This window comes from Drosophila persimilis, unplaced genomic scaffold (assembly GCF_003286085.1).
Source record: "Drosophila persimilis strain 14011-0111.01,24,50 unplaced genomic scaffold, DperRS2 tig00000124-arrow-pilon, whole genome shotgun sequence".
Taxonomy (NCBI): Eukaryota; Metazoa; Arthropoda; class Insecta; order Diptera; family Drosophilidae; genus Drosophila; species Drosophila persimilis.
The window spans coordinates 1,934,119-1,953,835 of NW_020825294.1; the positions used below are offsets into that span (position 1 = coordinate 1,934,119).

The window sequence follows — 19,717 nt, forward strand, 5'->3', positions numbered from 1 at the left end:
TGATCGATGGATCCCCGATTCGATAATTGTGCGTAATTGATGATTAATAAACAGATTGGATAGAAGGGAAAAGCACCTCACAATTATGACCACAAATTGCCACGTGTTGCGTATACGTACATTTGTAGTCTGCCGGATCCGCAATGATTGCGCACAATCCCCAAACCCGCAAAATCATACATATTTTGGGGGCAGGGGGCTGTGTGGGAGCTCTTCGGCTCCGTGCGTCGGTCCCTGGCAATCGGCTCTCCCCACCTGAAACCGAAACCGTTGAAATCTTTCGTATCCTCGGCTGGCCATCGGCTTGCCACTCGCCCCGTATAAATCGCTGGCTCCTTGGGCTGCCGATTCCACTCACGTTTCACACTCAAAGCGGTGCAGTCACCCAGCAGCCAAAGCAGCAGAGCACCCGCAGAGCAGAGCACTGATGGTTAATGTAAACCCTATTTAAATTTGGAAAATTCTGAGAGTGTTTGGCTCAGTTTTCGAAGAAAGTTTCCGTGTATATCCCAGTGAAGTTTCTAAAATAACAAATAAATTAACAAACTGATATTTGTGTGAAAGGAATTAAAAAAAAATACGCTTTTGTCTGTGCATTTGCGTGAAAAAGGTGAGTTTTATAAAATATTAATTAATAATTTATAATGAATAAATAGAAGAAAACACTTTTTTTTAAATTAATTCTGTTTCGAAATCTTCGGAAAATACTTCTACTTTGCTCATTTTTTAAACAATTTATAACATATTTCTGAACTTACAAATATTTCTTACGTCCTTCAGTATTTAATTTATTTTAAATCATAGAGCTTATACCTTTTTTCGACGTACTAAATGTATGAATTTGTTTATTTTTATATTCAAAATGTTTTTCGATATTTTATGTCCCTTTTGTTCCATTTTTATTTTTATTTGATCTACTGAAAAAGCCGTCGGGTAATTTTTTTGTGGTGTTCTTTTAATAAATATTTAAAAATTTTCTTTAAGATATTATATTAGCCGTCGGAAAACTTATCTTTAGCTTAGGTTTCTGCAGAATTTCTAGGGAAATCCTAATTGTAGGGGTGTTATCTTATTTCAAGGTAACTGAAAATGGTAGTTAAATGGATTAATACATTTTTGATGTTATTTATAATATGGTTCTATTTGATTTATTTTAACTCCGATTTTCTTTTACATTACTACTTAATTATTAACAAATATTTCCATCAAATATCTTTATCAAATTCTAATAATGATATTCATTCCGCATTAATTAAATGATGTATTCTGTTCGCTTTTTTTTTGAGTTTAGTCAAAAGTGTCCCCAAATTTATGATTTTCTAATAAACCAAATGCAAAAGTTTATCCCAAAATATTTTCTAGGTCTATTGTTGACCTTTTTGTTGCATATTCCTACCGTTTCATCTTCCACTTAATTATGTTTTTATGGCTCAAAATTTCATATGTTTATAAATCTGTAAATATCTCGTCTTTGGGCTTTTGGAAATGGCTTCTTAGCCCCGGCCTAAGCCATAAAGTCAACATGGAAACCCCCAGTCCGCCATTGTTTCCATGATGTCCTTCTCGATGATGTGTGTTGAGCCCGGGACATTTGTTGCTTCGCCTCCGTTCTTGTGCTTTTGGCTTTTGGCCTGGGCGACCTTTTTATTCCTTGTTGTATCTGGGAAATCTTTATTTTATGTTGCAAAATTGAAGTCGACCCTGCGCTGGTCTTATTACCAAGTAAGTCCTTTTGGATTATCGCAATCATTTAAAGCTTTATGCGGCCCTCATATTGGATCGTCCTTGTAGTTTTGGTAGTTTTTAGGGAGGCAGGCTGCTTTGAGAGTTTTCCTACTGAAATTGCCCGAGACTTTGGCTTTAGCTTCTTAAAGTGCTTGGCTTAAATATGTGGAGGAAGTTCACGACTTAAATATGTGGAGGATGCTCTTAGGCTTAAATATGTACAGGAATTCTTCTTGGCTTAATAATATGTAGAGGAAGTTCTTGTCCTAAACATATTTTCGAAGCTCTTGGCTGAAACATAATGAGAAAGCTTTTTAGCTTATTGAGGAAGATCTTGGTTTAAGAATGTAGTAGAAGTTCTTGGCTTAATATCAAGAGGAAGTTCTGGGCTGAAATATGTGTGTGGGAAATTATTTTCATAAATATTTTCCGCAACCGTTTGGCTTAAACATTTTCAAGCAATGGCAATTAAACTCCCCCCCGCATCAAAGATCAACCGTATTTGGCCTGGAATTGCTCATCTGTTCAGTGATTCGAATCACTGAGTCCTGTACTGGTATTTTCTCCGCAAAACTTTACTTTAAATTCAATGGAATGGTATGTTTCGCGAAACCATTATGTTTCCGGCTTTAGTCGCAAATTCCCATTTATAGCAAATGAGCAATTAATTTTCGTTTTATTGAAGAATAAACGGCAGTGAAATCCGCATGTAGATCAAATTAAAATTATAGAAAAACAAAATAATTGAAAAGTGATGAAAATTAAAAATGTATTTAAAAGTGCGAAGCGCGAAAGCTGCTTAACTGTGGAATAAGAGAAGAAAAGTGATTTTAAAAGTGGAGTCGAACAGGAGAGGAAATCCTTTTAATCCTTTCCTTTTCCTCACTTTTTTTATAAAGCTTTAAATGGGAATTCGTTACGGGAATGGGGTTCAAAACCAAATAGGAATAGGATGAAATAGGATGATTAAAAGTAATATTTTTATATAAATATTCTACAGATTTGTCACGTTTTACTCCTCCTAAAAGATGTCAATATGTGTCCAAAATAATCTCAAGACTCCACCCTCCATTCTCTCCTAAGAAATACAATCTTTTGCACAAATATTCTTGAATAAATATAACATTCAAAAGTATTTATTTCCACCATAATATATTTCATAAACGTCTCTTAAGCCAAGAGGATTTCCCTTAAGCAACAAATACTATTTTGCAATTAGATTTTCAATCAATAAATTTCACACTCCGCCCCACTGTTTTGGCCACACAATTCGAATTCCTACACATTTTGGCCATTTTATATTACCACATTTGTTTGGGGCAAACTGTGAAGCAGGCAGAAACGAGACCTGAAAACCGAAAACCGAGGGAGAAGTTGTGGCTCAGGTGCACAAAATGTCGGATGACAGGCGTTGAAAACTACTTAATTTAAGAGTCCACCCTTGGGTTATTTATTTAAATGCTTTGAACAGAAACCACAATGTTTTCTTTAAATTTACCAAAGAAAAATACGTGAACAGACAGCAGAAAACACTGTAAGAAGGCAGTTGATTTGGGTGCCAGTAGTACTTCCCTTCATAAGCTTTTTTTTAATGGTCTTTCCTGGTTTTCCACAGCATCCAAATGCGCTCTTTTTGAATGGTCTTTCTTGGTTTTCTCTGGGTCGAAGTGGAATGATGTGGAAAATTTTTCATACACAATTAATTCAAGTGGGAAGCGCGAAGGTGTACCTGACCTTAACGTGGGCATCAATTAAAAAATTATTAGACAAAGGTCTTCAACAAGGCAGAAAATTCAGCACTTGAGTGCGCTGAAAAAACCTCGAAATTCCTGCCTAAAACGCAGTAAAAATCGTCACTTGATGGTGCCTAAAAGCAGAAAATTTCACCACTTGAGCGTGGCTAATCCTCCAGCAAAAAAGGGCTTAAACTGAACACCCAAAATGATGTAGAAAACTTTCGAATAAAATTGTTCTTAACAAGCACTCCCCCGGTTGTCCGTTCTTCTAATTAAATTTGCATATTTTTATTAATTAAATTGTTGTGCCAGTGTTGTTTGCCAGAAGCTACAGAGAACTTTAGCCCCTCCGTAACACACACACATATGCATGCTAATCATCGTGGCAGAGCTGGGGGAATCCCCGGCACAAAATTACCATGCTCCCGGCGGAAGCTAAGCAAACACCCAGAGCACAATGGCATAACATTCCTTATTCTGATGCCTGCCACGCTTTCGACTTCAATGGGTCCTCCGTGGTCTCCACATCAATGTGGGTCTCGTCTCCTCCGTGGACTCATCCATAAACTCAAAAATACTCCTCACATATACACCATTTCGGGGATTATTTCCCCATTTGTTGGCACGGGGCGAATAATAATGATCATAATAATGCCAGTTTTTACGGTTTACAATGTAATTGGGTGCACGATTCTTCAGTCAGATATGTTTATGCCTTCAATTAGGCCTTTGAATTGGAAACTGCATAAAAAGTTACCCGAGTTTCGGGTTAAATTGACTGCAATTTTAGTGTGGGAAAAATCATTAAAAGTTTGCCTGAAAAAAGAGCTATAAATCATCATAGATACGGCTTATACGAGCAGACTCTTTGGTTAATTGGGGGTATTAAAAAGAGATTATGGTGCGGCTTTTGATGAACTTTAAGCCGGATCTGGGGTAAATTGGAATTTTTGAACAAATTTTTGTTTGTTTTTTTCTGTTGGTTTTTGAGGTAACATTTTTTCGCTAGAAGTTTTGGTACATTCTCTTTATAATTTATCTTTAATGAAACGATAAACATTTTAATCCTTTTAGTGTATTTTTGAGCTCATGATCCTGCTCCTCTCAGGGTAATATTTATTTTCATTTGATTCATATTTTTCATATTTGCCCTGCAGGAAAGATATAAATTTGTTGCTGATAAATGTTAGCCTCTTGGCATACATTTTCACTCTCCATTTGCATTACCCATCCCCCACCTCATATACCCACCTTTGATGGTATTTGCTCCTTAGCGTAACCGTGCCAAATATTTATTCACATTTAAAAAGTATTTTATGTTGCATTTTCCTATAAGCATTCTCGGGCGCTGATGCTGCCACGCCATACCATTCCTCTTCTGTGATAAGACATCCGTCTCAACCCCCCCACCGCACATTCTCTCCCCACAGACTCCCCCCAGATATGCCCTGGTGTTATGGCTTTTATGTGTGCCCGGTCCTCCTTCCAGAGTGTTTGCTTAAACTCTCCATCGACTCTCCATCGACTCTCCCCGACTCTCTTCCCCGCATGTTTGCTCCGTTGCTGAATTGTTTGTATGACAAAGTTTGCTTTTTTGTAATAAATTCGCTTTAAAAAATGTTTGAACATTTATGACCGGCATTTAAATTAAATACTCTTCACGCTTCTCAGCTCGAAGCGAAAAGAAACTGAAGTCGAATGCTCAAAACAGGGCTTAGAGAAAATTCTTTGCACAGATGAGCGCTTATTTGGCGCTTAGAAATGTGCATTTCGAAAATTGAAAAGAATATTAAAATAAAAACAAAATGATATGAAAAGTACCTCCGTGATACCTCTGTTCTCCGATTAAACTTCCACTCAAGAAGAGTCTTCAACTGGGGCTTAAGCAAAATCGAAATCCATAAACCATAAGGAGTATGCTCCCCCTGGGGCCTCCTCGTGTGTACTTTTCCAGTTCAATGAGCCTGCCGAGTGTTTCCAAAAGCACAATTCATATCCTTTGGCAGGCTATGAACCATTTGAACAGCAAAAACCTTATTTAAACCAAACCAACAGGCAATTAAAGGCGGGATAACTATTTCAACAGGCAACACTCAATTGCAAAATACATACGTCTAACTCGTTCAAACGAGTGCCAGTGCTCTGCTCTGGAAAGACTTCTGCAGTTCAAAGCTTTGTGATATCGAGGAGCAACATTTACATTTTGCAAACAGAAACAGAAATTCAATGCAAACTGAATGGGAGGAGGGGGGCGAGAACTTTGTGGCAACAATGCTCATAAAACATAAGCAAGCAAACCAACAAGCGTCATTCCAACTGCCAGTTTATCAGGCAACAAATAGAGGACTCGAATGGTAGGGAGGAGGAAGAGAGGGCTTAGGGACCTGACAATGCAATCAAGCGAAAGTGAAAGAGCAGCCCACAGCCACTGTATTGACATCGATACGTATACGTATACATATGTTGACAACTGGCGCACATGATGACGGGAGATTGGGGTTTGCAACTTGTGTGTGTGTGTGTGTGTGTTATAGTGGCTTGTACAAAAATTCCTTTAACAAAGTATTTAGCAAAACTTTTGCCACAAGTTTCTTTATTTTTTTTCAAAGGCACAGCACACATGAGCTTCTCTCTTGATATTTTGGAAAAAATGCAAACGTACAGACAATTTTCTTGGTTTTTTTCCAAAAGTAAGCAAATGCATATCCAATTTGACCTCTTCCCTCTCTTTGGATTTTCCCCAAAGCATAGTTTGCGGTCTTTGTTTCATTTGAATATTTTCCCACTCTTTGTGACGCACTTTGGCTCTGCCGCGTTACGTGGCACTGATGTGTGTGGGGAAACTTTACAAAAGTGCAAAAGTATTTTCCAAGTTCTTATTCCTTGCTTAGTTCATCGTTGTCCTAAGGATTCCTTTCGTTACACGAGCCACATATTGCATTTGTAGATCCCTATATGCGGTGCTCCCGAAAGCAGGCAACAATTTTTGCCCTTTGTCGTTGCCCCGGAAAGCAGGCAACGCTCTTTTGCAATATTTTTATTTGTGCGGGAAGTGAAAAATAAGAAAGAAAAATATGTTACAAATTATGTTATGTTGTCAATTAGTTAATAAACAAATGAATAGTAGTCTTGAAAAGTCTTGATAGCAGTCTACAAATAACAATTTTAGGGAACGAATGAAATTCCAAGCAGATATGCCACAAAAATATACAAAATTATGAGCACCATTCCATCTAAATACATATAAATTCAATAAAAAATACACCAAAAAAGTCGTGAATGTGTCTGAGTATCTATAATTTATTTCAAACATTTGCCTAACCAAACTTCGAGAGGAGAGACCTCTTTTTCCAAAGAAAACTCATCAAAGAATCACATAAAAGTCCCAAATGGTGGCAAACAAAAGGCGGAAATCAAAAAGAAACTGAAACGAACGCAACAATGCCAAATCACCTGAGGCCAATTCACAAATTCCCTAGATTTGAATGCGAAATACAGAGCAAAAAGCTAAAGCATTCGGGCTAACACCAAATTCCCATTAGGTCTAAACCTGTTGCCCGAACAATTTGTGGCTTGTTCTGTTAACCATAAAACCAAATGGCCGACAGAAACTTCACCAGCTTCAACCCCGCTCGAGTAGAGTGCAATTATTTTAATCTGTTGCCGACATTTTTGGCATAATTTTTCATCAATTTTAAAGATTCAGGCCACGAAGCAGGACAAGATGTAACAACAAAAATAAAAGAATTCCTTGGGCCGCAATGAATTTTTAAGTAAATGTAAAGAGTGGCCCAGGTAGTGCCTTTGCCTCTGCCTCTGCCACATCCACAGCCACATCCTCATCCTTATCCTCATCCAAGTCTTGGGAAATGGGCAGAGCAGGGCTCGCTCGCGTGGCAATTCCCTGGAGGATGTTGTGTTGCCTCCTGTGGCGGGTTGTGGCGGGGCAAAGCTTTTAGCCTCCGAAAGTTAAATGTTCCGCCTCGCCTCACCTGTCTCCTGTGCTCACCTTTTCCACCTCATTGTCTTTACATGTGGCACCTTGCCCTGCCCCGCCCCAACAACCGACTGCCGACTGCCGCCTGCCGCCTGCCTCTCTGGTCGGGTCAACAATTTGTTCATTGTTGCTGGCATCCAAGAAACGCTCGGGTTATCCACAACATGAACAGGCTGGCGATGAGCATGACAACGATGGTGTCTCTGCCTCCTCGTAAAGAGTATAAAGAAAACTTCGTGACGAAGTTTTTCTCCCACGAGGAAGTGCAGAAACTTTTCTTTGACATTTTTTTTTTTTAATGGTACATAACCATTAAGCGTTAGATAGTTATAATTAGCTAATGTCTTGTGACGTGACCTTTTAGTAGCAGTTATTAAACGTGTTTGATAATTGAAATTTGGAGTAAAGGTCCATGGGTCCATGGGACTTTTGGGATAGGCTTTTAATTCGTTCAAAGAATCGGTAGCCATTCTTAACTTAAGTTTTTTTTGTCGTAAATAATCTTAATTTATTTTCCTTTAAAATTATTATACATTTTATTCCATAAACCTTCTTTAACCTTAACCTTTAACCTCTCCTTGTGTTATCTGGCATTTGCCTTGCAGAACCAAAACGTTTTCGTACCCTTGTCTAACCTTAATCAATCGTTTTATTCGTTGTCTTTCTAGCCCTTACCTAGCCTACAAAAAACCTTAAAGAACCTTATCTATTCCTACATATTCCAACCTCATTTTCTTTGATTTCTTTCTGACAAGTGCTTTGTTTAAATATTTTCGAAATAAAATCTAAATATTAGAAGAGTAGACCAATCGTCTCTCAAACAATAAGTGTCAAGGCACCATTACGCGTTATTATAACTTAATTTTCAAGTTAATCATATCTTATCTTCGAAAGATTATTGCCTTTGATTGATGGACATAAATTGTTTGCTTTAAAAGATATTTTATTTGCTGCTTCAAATTGTCAGATTTCTATATATATATATATATTTCCCCATTGATTTATAGTTGATTTCTCTAATCGATTGGCATTTGGGGTATCACTAAAAGATTGGACACTTACGAGCGGGCGAACCTTTCATTGGAATTTAGGTGTTCGAAAAAGACTTGAGTGGGATTTTCCCAATCAAAGTAGTAGAAGGCGATGCCTAAAGATTGTTTGGTCAGTTTGTGGACATTTAGCCAGCTTGTTAGCTCTCTCTCTCGCTCTAGTACTCAGTGGCTTAGTCCACTAATCAGTTAAGATGCCACAGAGATGCCAGCAGATACACATCCCAAATCACGGGAGGCAAATCAAGGCTGGGAGAAAATGTCTGCCAGGACAAATCCAAATCAATCTTGTGGTTGTTTGCTTAATTTGACAAACGGAATACATATAATTTGATGAATATCTAAAATGGCAGGGCAGCTGGCAACACACACAGCGGGTTGTACGACCTCTCCAATCCCAATCCCAACAACGACTTTGTCACTAATTCAATAAGCATCCAATTATAACTGGGCAAGAGGAATTTTCCTCTGCTTCCTTTTCGACTTCCTGATGTGATAGGCATCTCCATCCTCCCCTCCTCCATCCAATCATCGTACACGCAATTTTCATTTGGGTATATGAAAATTTAATGTACTGGCTGTACTGTGGTTCCATAATTTTCCATAATTATTTTGTTGACATTTCAGAGGACCACCTTTACGAATTTATGCTCTTCAAGCAATCCTTAAACACTGAGAGAAAAGACGATTTCAATGAAATAAATGGGAAACGGTATTTAGAGAATAGAAACTATCCTTCCCTCAACGCCATCAGCCTTCCACAAGGACCAACATAACAGGGCAACAAAATGAAAGCACGTGCAACATATATATACATATGTATTTGTGATTGTTTTGTAGGCAAAGGAGTCATTCCTGGAGCCAACGTGTAGCCCTGGCATTGGGATTGAATGACCCAAATTCAATTTCAACTATGACCCACTCGTGTGAACCTCCCGCCCCCCAAAGGACTACCACTTCCACTGCCTCTTCCACTCCCACGGCGGCAATCATAAGTACGTTTTCAGTTACCAACACAGCGGGGCCACCGGTGCGGTGCGACAGCCGACAAAAGCCAAGGGGCCAGAGAGGTCCGGTCCTGAGTGGGCCAGAAGGAGGTGGTGTCTCGTTGTTGGACACCATAATCAACGCAATGCAATTTCAATGTCTGACTCTCGTGTTTCACTTTAGTCCAGGCTGCAGCCCCCAGTCTCCAAGGCAGATCTCTCTTCCCATCCCAGTTCTCTGGCCCAATCCCAGACCATTTGGTCAAGGTGGGATTTTCGGTCTGTGTGTGCGTGAGTGTGTGGCGCCCAGAGGTATGCGAATAACCAAGGATCTCATTAGACAAATGTATTTGCTGACTAAGCAGCAGTTGATTTGGGTTAAACCATGGCCAAAAGCTGACTTCCAACACTTTGGTTAAACGCTTTGCCAATTCCAGTTGAAGCGATTTGAATATGCCCCCAAGGTTGTTGATGAATTCGAATTTCATTTGGAGCAGAAGGATACTAATACCGTAATACCCTAATACCCGATTAGACTGTGATACTTTGATTCCTGGAACATCTGCTTGACGTTGAGCTGCGTATTGAGGGTTTGTTGATTCGAAGAAGCCACAAAAGGATGTGAAAAGAAAGGTGTCCCGAGGCTTTTATATTTTATAAAGAAAAAGAGAATGTGAATGTGTATAAGACAAGAAAGACTTGGATTGGAACTATTTGAGAGACTTTTATAGATTGTTTTGGTGCGCTTAAAGTGAGCTCTGCAGTTTCTTATTTACTCTGCGTCCTTCATTCAATTAAAAGACATTCGCCTGTTGCATTTCCTCAGGAACTCATTAGTCTTTAGTTTATTTGTCACCATCCTAAGGCCTTACGGCTTCTCGACTATCTTCAAAGGTCATTGATAGAGTGCTTCCGCTTCTGCAGTGTCACCAAAGGTCACTGAGAAAGCTTGCTTTTGCCATGGCTCATCTCTCCCTGCTAAATGCCCATTTCATACTTGAAGCGATATATTAGTCGATTAAATCGCCTGACACTTGGCTGACTTCCACGCGGAGTGCATAAAATGCATCGCGTCAGTGCATCGCGCGCAGCGGGGCATCGAGCAAGCTGCGAAAATGCAATCAGCGGAAGGAAACCCGATGCCAGGATGAACAGGAAGACAACTAATTCCGATTGTCAGTCAACTGTGAAGCTTTCAGGAACGGGAATGTCATCTATAAATTGCTCATTGACCGAAAAAAAACCACAACAAACAAACAAATTTATTCAGGGATATTCAGGGCTTATCAAATATTTATTTGGTTAATTTTTATTTGCATCTCGGGGGCTAAGCCTTTGGGTCATTCGGACAGCAAAAAGGGAGAACAAATAATAATAAAAAATAAATCGAAAATTCATATGGGTGTGTGTGTGTGCACTCACACATGGATGATTCGTTGTTCGATTAGTTGGATGGACCAGCCGCCCCGGGAGGAGCTACTACCAACTACCAACTGGCCATGCACTCCAATCCACTGCGAACTGGAGGCCATAAATCAAAAATGATTGATAAACGGTTTGCAGCTGGAGTGTCTGAGAGCAGATGGGACAACCATCCGTATGGCATTTGTCCTGTGATGCTGGCCCGCCGCCTAATAATTGCCACACGAAATGTGACCGCAGAAACAGTAATCATACGCACTGTGTGCCAGTGGACACACCGAATGGTAACCGAAATTGCCCAACGTTGCGTGAAATCCGTTGATTACTTTATTTGTCCCCAAAAGTGTGCAATGTACTCACGCGTTTGTGGATTCCTTCATTCCTTGTGGTCGTCCTTTTTTCTGTGGGAGTGCGGTCAGCACTCAGGCGATAAGCGGATGGCCAGGACACTCGCAGTGCGTCTCCTGCCCCCTTCGAAATCAACCTGTGGCTTAACCACCCAACGCAAGCCGCAAAAACCCCACCCAAAGAGCTCCACATTTCTCCTCATTTTCTCTGGCAATCATCACACATTGATCGCCATTGTCCTTCGTCCTTCCTTAGGTTGGTTCTGCCAATTGAAGTAACATTTTGTTTGATTTTAAATCTGATTTCAATAAGGACTTAAGGACTTCAAGTGGAGGAACCTGCATTTGCGCTGCTTCTATCTGCCCCGCCAGTACTTTTATGGCCGAGTGGATTCGTAAAATGGATAAAGTGAATCGCTTGATTGGAATGGAATTTCTTGCGTACAGAGAAGGTGGAATGGAATTCCTCTAAAGTGGCTAAAAGCAATTAGTCAGCCTCACCCAAATGGAATGGTTAGGTTTTTCCTTTTGGAGTTTTCTTGTAAAGGTACTAAAAATATTTGTTTCAGTTTTTGGGATGACAAAAATGAGAGCAAAAGGTACCTAAGTATTTGCTATTGGCAACTTTTCTGTTTAAGGGATACCTTAAAATAGTTCTTCTTTCGGAGTGGTTCTTAAACTTTTTTTGGATACTCAATATCTACAATAAAACGAGGAGACCGCAACTTTACATTTATACCCGATACCTAGTCAGTATGGCTCTCCTCCGGCAGACGCCGCGGTCCATCGGGACCGGGGCAGTGGCGTCATCCCATATTTGGCCATGCGTTGGGCCGCTGCCGGCCTGATCCCACCATCCATCCTCTCCATCCTCCTCTCAGAGAGTGGATGCCCATCCTCTCTGGAAGCCCTCGGCCATTTCGCCGCATTCGGATATCCGCGGTATCCGGACTGATCCTCGCTTTGTTCGCCCGGCCGTCAGCCATATCCGGCTATGCTTCAGCCGAGTTCAGTCTGTGAGAACCTTGGTTGCTCACACGACCTTCTGACAGTTTTACGATAATGAAGGCCTTAAGTTTTCTTATCAGCTGTAAACATTTTTTTATCACTGGTAAAGCCCTAAAATAGTGTGTCATGACGAACATATTTTTGTACCACAGTAGAATATTTAATTATCACAAATATTTACTACTCCTGCAATTAATTTTGACAAAACAAAAAGTCAAAACAAAGTCCAATCATTTGGAAGGGATTCAAATCTTAAGAATGAATTGCATTATCTAATAGATAGGCAAAATACCACCTCATATTCACACCTGAATTGATAAGCGCCCTCTAAATAGGATTACAATTATAGCTAGATAAAGTATCTCATATATATTTATACCCGATACACAATATGAGTATAGGGGTATATTAGATTTGTGGTGAGAATGGATGTTTGTAACGTCCAGAAGGAATCGTTTCCGACCCCGTAAAGTATATATATTCTTGATCAGCATCAATAGCCGAGTCGATTGAGCCCTGTCCGTCCCTATGAGCGCTTAGTGCTCAGGGACTATAAGAGCTAGAGCAACGACATTTTGTATTCAGACTTCTGTGATATGTCAGTATTACAATAGTATTTCAAAACATCGTCCCGCCCACCTCCGCCCCCACAAAGGGCGAAGATATGTGGCATCCACAATTTCAAAGATGACTATCTTCTAGAGTGCAAAGTCTGAAAACAATTTCATTCTTTCTCGCTCGGTCTCTCTGTCTGCCAGAGGATAGCAATACTGTCTAAGTATCGGTTATAAATGTAGAGTTGCGGTCTCCGCAGCAACTCAAAACGTTCCCCCTCGTTCGAACATATTTTCAAGTGGTTCGGCGGCTTCCCTGGAATTATACCAATCTTATCGAAATGGAAATTTGTGTCTGTGATTGATTGCCAATGGGCTATAAATTAGATGTGGGCCCGTCCATTGGCAGTTAGTCGAACTCCAGTAGACTACAAAGAACAAAGAAAGATGATGATCAAGTCCCTCGCTCTGATCGCGGTGCTGGTGGCAGTGGCCAGTGCCGAGCTGCACCGCGTGCCCGTCCTCAAGGAGCAGAACTTCGTAAAGACGCGCCAGAATGTCCTGGCCGAGAAGTCGTACCTGCGCACCAAGTACCAGCTGCCCCAGCCCCGTGATATCAACGAGGAAACCCTCTCCAACTCGATGAACATGGCCTACTATGGTGCTATCACCATCGGTACTCCAGCCCAGAGCTTCAAGGTGCTGTTCGATTCAGGCTCATCCAACCTGTGGGTTCCATCGAACACCTGCCAGAGCGACGCGTGCCTGACCCACAACCAGTACGACTCCAGTGCCAGCACCACCTATGTGGCCAACGGCGAATCCTTCTCCATCCAGTACGGCACTGGCAGCCTCACTGGCTACCTCTCCGAGGACACCGTCGACGTGAACGGACTGAAGGTCACTAGCCAGACCTTTGCCGAGTCGACCAACGAACCGGGCACGAACTTCAACAATGCCAACTTCGATGGTATTCTGGGTATGGCCTACGAGTCTCTGGCCGTCGATGGCGTGGCTCCTGTATTCTACAACATGGTCTCCGAAGGCCTGGTAGATCAGTCCGTGTTCTCCTTCTATCTAGCCCGCGCCGGCTCCTCCAGCGATGGCGGTGAGCTGATCTTCGGCGGCTCCGACTCCTCCCTGTACACCGGAGCCCTCACCTATGTGCCCATCTCCGAGCAAGGATACTGGCAGTTCACCATGGCCAGCGCCTCCTCCGATGGAAACTCCTTGTGCGCCGATTGTCAGGCCATCGCAGACACTGGCACCTCTCTCATTGTGGCTCCCTATAATGCCTACATCACACTCACCGACATCCTGAATGTCGATGATAATGGTTATGTGGACTGCTCCACTGTCAGCTCCCTGCCCGATGTGACCTTCAACATTGGCGGTACTGACTTCACCCTGACCCCTGCCTCCTACATCATCCAGTCGGACAGCACCTGCATGTCCGCCTTCGAGTACATGGGCACTGATTTCTGGATCTTGGGCGATGTCTTCATTGGCCAGTACTACACCGAATTCGATTTGGGCAACAACCGCATTGGCTTTGCCCCAGTTGCCTAAACATCAGCGATCCAGCGAATCAATAAAGAAACGATTTTGAATATCTCAAGAATTCTGTGAAGAAATGTCTGCAAAGTGCGCACTTCTGAAGGCTGGCTACAATCTGTGGTTACAGTCTTATCTGTGATTACATATTCTTAATGAATTTCGAGGTTTGAAATGTTTAAAGGCTTCGAAACATTGTAGATGATAGGGTGGTTCTTTTAGGTGGGAATTGTAGCTACTTAAAGCCACTTAGTCTTTGATGGGCAGAAATGTTAGTGTTCCTTCTGCTCAAGCTCTCAATGGAACTTATGGCCACTTAAAGCGAGGTGCGATGCTTATTCATGGCCATGACAAATGTTTACCCTGAATGATGGAAATGATCCAAATGAATTCCGACCATGCGATGAGAGGTGAGACCTGTCAGAAGTCAACAGACTCTCAGTGAGAGTCAATTCATTTGTCCAGCCTGTTGCGTGGGCAATGATGTGTGTCCGGGACGGGACGAAGCTGTCCCCCAAGTTGTCCCCGAGCTGTCAGGACTGTCAAAGGCAAGCGAAGGCTGCCCCAACGATGATATCACAAACTTTTGCAACAGTAAACATAACAGCGGCAACGACATTTAGGAGCAGGCAGAACAGGGAAAGGGCCTCCGACTGGGGCTTGGATGACAGGAAGTGGAAGTGGAAGTGGAAGTGCAGTTGAGCAATGCGAAAAAAGAGCAGAGACAACAGTTCATATTGCTCCTGTTAGCAAGGAGCCGACGCAAATGACTTTCTGGCAGCCAGTGTGGGAAAACGGGGGCAGCAGAGGGAATGGAAAGAGCTCCCCAACTGTAGGAGATGGTGGAGTGGAGCGCCCTTTTGCTGTAAGACTAGTTCTCATTGGATAGAGTCGAATGTGAATGGCAGTGGGGGCCGGAGTGGCTCCTGCGCCGACTGGGTGTGGATTGTGTGTCTGTGGGTTGCTGTCTGCGTCGCCTGCTTCGTTGAGCAGTTAATGAATCACTTAATGGAAAACCTGGTCTACTGTCTCACTTCCGTTTCGTGTCGTTTCCCCAGCAATCGATTTTTAATTGTCTCTGATTATGTTTACCCAAGTACTCCGACTAGGTCTAAGTCGCTTAGCTTTAAATTCATTGTATATGTGTAACGTAACCCCAAGTCTTGTTTATTTTTAGATCTGGCAGGAGAGACAGCCGTACAATGATGACAAACAGATTCGCTTGCTTTGCTGTGGCCCTTCTGGCCGTGTGTCTGCTGGCCATCTCGAGCACCGAGGCAGCACCAATGCCCAGGTAGTTGTAGATTATCCTTGCATCGCATACTAGACCCCATACTAGTCGGGCGACATGAACTAATTAATTTCTGGCACTTGGCACTTTGGCTGTGTGAAAAAACCATCTCAAAAAATTGTGTTATTAAAATATTTGCCCAAAAGCAATTACCCGAAGTTTGCTCCAGACACTGTTTGCTGTGCATTTCGGTTTTGGGAAATGGAAATTCTGGGAAGGACCTTCCGTGCACATATGAGCAAATGAAGGACCCAGCCTTCTCACTTTCCTCGTCTTGTCAGCGTCTTTTGCACATTTAAAGTCCTCACACGAGAGCAATTTTCAATTAACAAAATGTAAACGTTGACAGAAAAAAATTGTTCGCCACAAATTGTAAGCAATGCTTAGACACACACACACAGACACACACATTCTCGTGGCAGAAGGAATCCTTCCCACCAATTTGATGGGAGTGAAAAGATTATGATTCCCAGAAGCTCACTTTCCTCTTAAGATGGGGCAGAACGAACTATCAAAAATTCATTGAAGACTAATTAGTAATTTCTTGAATAGAAATAATTGGGTTTCCATGCAAATGAACGACGGAACGTTCAGCAAATGTCAAATTTAACAGAGCCAAAGTAATTAGATATCCTGTTGACCCTGCGAATTATTTATACACACACATACACAGACACACAGAAACCCCGACAGAAACAAAGAAAAACTCTGTCTAATTTTCCATTCGACTGACTCCCAAATAGCCAGAGCAATGGAGGAGGAGGCTACGGCGGCGGCGCTGGCTACAACGAACTGGAGGAGGTGCCCGATGACCTGCTGATGGAGCTGATGACTCGCTTTGGACGCACCATCATACGGGCCCGCAACGACCTGGAGAAGTAAGCAGGCGACAGGCGTGCAACCACAGATATATATATCAGATCATATCTGTCTCCATCTTTGATTTTAGTTCGAAGAGAACTGTGGACTTCGGCCTGGCTCGAGGATATTCGGGCACCCAGGAGGCAAAGCATCGCATGGGTCTGGCTGCGGCCAATTTTGCCGGCGGCCCTGGACGAAGGCGGCGCTCTGAGACTGATGTCTAAATCTCTATACGAGTACATCTGAGTAACCGAATCCTCTGAACATAAGTGGACGAGTTTCCCCAATTTTTCAGTTCACAATTTTCCATCATTCTTCAGGACTTCATCTTCATCTTCGGATTTTGTTTGTTTTGCTTTTTGTTTGTTATGCATTGTACATACATAAAAATATATATTTAATGTGGATCGTGCAGTATTACTGAATAATATTAATTAATATTTACAAGATATCGGAATCTACATATATATACATATTAACACCAGAACAACCAAATAAAAACGTTAAACTGTTGCTCCAAAAATCAAAACTCAATTTTATAAGCGGTTTATTCTCGCGTTGCTCTCTATAATACTCTCCTCCTCTCTCTATACTCTCAGACTCGTCTAAAAAAATTACAAAAAAAATTTAAAAAAATATATATTTAACAAAAAGAAATACATAAAGTAAATAACTCAAGAAGTATATATGTATTCGCGCAAAAAATCTTTAATTAGGTATGTCTTACATAACCGCATAACCACACGAAAAAAAAGAAACGCACACGAAAACATTTGAAACCCTTTTTGGCCCCCAGCCCCCAAGAAATTATGTTTATTTACGCAGAGATCCGATCCGACCCCCGAAAACATAAGAGGTTCTGGAACGGTTAACATGATCATTTGTGAATCGGTTAAATCGGGCCTGCAGGCGAATTTTAAATGTATTGTAAATATAACAACAAAAACAAAACACGCGTACAATTATTGCGATATATAAAAAGGTATATATATACAAAAAAATCTCTACTTGCATATATTGTATTGTATCAACTATTGTGTCTATGGAAAAATGCTGCATACATAAAAGAAAACGGGAGTCGGGACACGATTAAATAAAGTCTTACATTTAGAGAAACTCCGAAATATTTCAAAGATCTTTGATTTCGAAGGAGGGACGTCCAAGTATCAGCCTGCAAGTATTACTTGAACTATAATTAACCCTATTCAATAATCATCATTTAATGTTTGATTCGATACGAATTTACTTCATACCATTTTCCACCCCATACCACACTTTCACCTGACTCACCCAAGTGCTTCATCCATCTAATTTCAAGAGCTCATAGCAATTTATCCATTTGGGGGAGCAGAGCAGCAAATGCATTACAAATCGCTTACACAAACACTCAACGACGGAGTGGAGCTGAAAATGCAATTGAATTTATTTATTTGCTGGGGAATTAGATGCCCCTGATTTATGCACGGAGTGTGTGTACGTTGAACAGACAGATAAGTGGTCCTCGGAGGTGCAATAAATGGCACAGCATGTTGTAAACGATGGGTCCGTCTCTAAGCCAATAATTACACGTGGATTTGCAGATAGGGAAAAATGAGTATCGGATCATTTAATGAAACAAGAAAGAGATTAAAGCGAGCGTATAGAAAAACGAAATAGGAATTGCATTTGAATTTAAATTCGAATTCAAAAGTTTAACCGGTATAGTATTAGCTAACGATCACAGATCCATAGCTAGTATTGGCTAGCAATCACACATCAATACCGATATTCGATAATTGATTTACTTTGCGAGCATTGTCGCCATAGTCGCAGGCGGTCACATTGAGGAACTTCTTTATCTTTTAAACAAATACAAAAATAATTATAAAATTCAGTGGGATTTCCAACTGGTCATTGCTGAAAGACCTTTAATAAATGGTTGATTGACCTAGATCAATTTTTGGAAGTATATTAGATTTGAGTGGAAAATGGATGTGTGTAACGCCCAGAAGGAAGCGTTTCCGACCCCATAAATATACATATATATTCTTGACCAGCGTCGATAGCCGAGTTTGACTCTAAGAAATTTATTATCCAGTCTCTTGGGAGCAATACTGACTGGGTGTCGGGTATAAATGTAGAGTCGCGGCAGTAGCTGCGACTCACAACGCTCCCATTCGTTTGTGTAAATTACAGTCAATATTGATAATCGTTTGATCAATAAAGAATGTTTGCCATCGTTATCACCTGCATAAATGAAGAGGAAACAGTACATTTGATAAGATTTTTAATACCTAATACTGTCGAACGTATATAATTGTGCGAATGTGCATAGTAAATAATATAAAGATTCAATTCTGAGCCGCTCCCGCCCTGCAGCATCGGAGTAGTTCCCCTATAACCGATCCATCCCATTGCCGTCCATATCGTCGCTCTAGTGCTAAATCTTTCAGACTCTGTCCATGCATGCCGCGGGCCACATTCTCTCTATATCTGCGACGCTTATGTCGATCAGATTGCCGCTCCCCTATTTTTCTGTGTGATACATCTCCAAGATCTTCCCATCCTGATTTTTCTTTGAATTCTTTCAGTTCATCGCGCAGCCATTGGTTTTGAATTTCCAATATATCGTCCTGCAATATGATGGAGGTTAATATCATAGTTTCTTTAAGTGTACGTTTCACGTACATCGTCCATCTCACTGATAATATCGTAGGCTGCATCCAGTTCTGCTTGGAGTTGGGCTAAATCCTCCTTTAGGTGCAGTACCTCATCAGATCGGAGCCACGATCGAGTTGCACCCATTTTTTTCTACTGCTTGCCCGTCGATGTCCGTTAGAGGTAATTTCTGAATTGCTTGCGAAGTCAATCAAAGTATTGTGTGGGTAAGGAGCCTGTCTCTCTTTCTGCTTAGGCAAATACAGATATGTTATCAGTATTTAACGGAGGGATAACGAGTCGTAGCCGTACTTTAGAGGAGCTTTTTGCAAATATCGATTCAAATATCGCGGGCTGACCACATGAGTGGTCATACAATATACTGTATGGTTAGTGGCTGAAGTAACAGTATATACTGTATGGTTAGTAGTAACAGACACCCGATACGTTATCAATAGTTTAAGGAGAGCCTACGAGGCGTTACCATATCGATTCGAATATGCGACTAAATATACGTTATCTTTTGAAATGTAACTTTTAAGTTTTGGAT

General features: G+C 41.2%; 3 protein-coding genes across 3 annotated transcripts; 2 read left to right on the plus strand and 1 right to left on the minus strand.

Annotated features, from left to right (window-relative positions):
* The first annotated feature begins 396 nt into the window (after positions 1 to 396).
* On the plus strand, positions 397 to 17,122 carry LOC6593975 (diuretic hormone class 2). The gene is made up of 4 exons (XM_026987791.1): positions 397 to 610; positions 15,556 to 15,675; positions 16,413 to 16,547; positions 16,619 to 17,122. The coding sequence occupies exons 2-4, from the start codon at positions 15,581 to 15,583 to the stop codon at positions 16,752 to 16,754; spliced, it is 366 nt and encodes a 121-aa protein (XP_026843592.1). The 5' UTR covers positions 397 to 610; positions 15,556 to 15,580; the 3' UTR covers positions 16,755 to 17,122.
* LOC6593976 (lysosomal aspartic protease) lies at positions 13,254 to 14,445 on the plus strand. Its single transcript, XM_002018982.2, has one exon. The coding sequence runs from the start codon at positions 13,272 to 13,274 to the stop codon at positions 14,391 to 14,393; it is 1,122 nt and encodes a 373-aa protein (XP_002019018.1). The 5' UTR covers positions 13,254 to 13,271; the 3' UTR covers positions 14,394 to 14,445.
* A 1,695-nt stretch (positions 17,123 to 18,817) lies between the features above and the next one.
* LOC113565522 lies at positions 18,818 to 19,425 on the minus strand. Its single transcript, XM_026987790.1, has 2 exons — positions 19,198 to 19,425; positions 18,818 to 19,142 (listed from the first exon to the last, which is right to left on the minus strand). The coding sequence occupies exons 1-2, from the start codon at positions 19,312 to 19,314 to the stop codon at positions 18,861 to 18,863; spliced, it is 399 nt and encodes a 132-aa protein (XP_026843591.1). The 5' UTR covers positions 19,315 to 19,425; the 3' UTR covers positions 18,818 to 18,860.
* Positions 19,426 to 19,717: the final 292 nt, after the last annotated feature.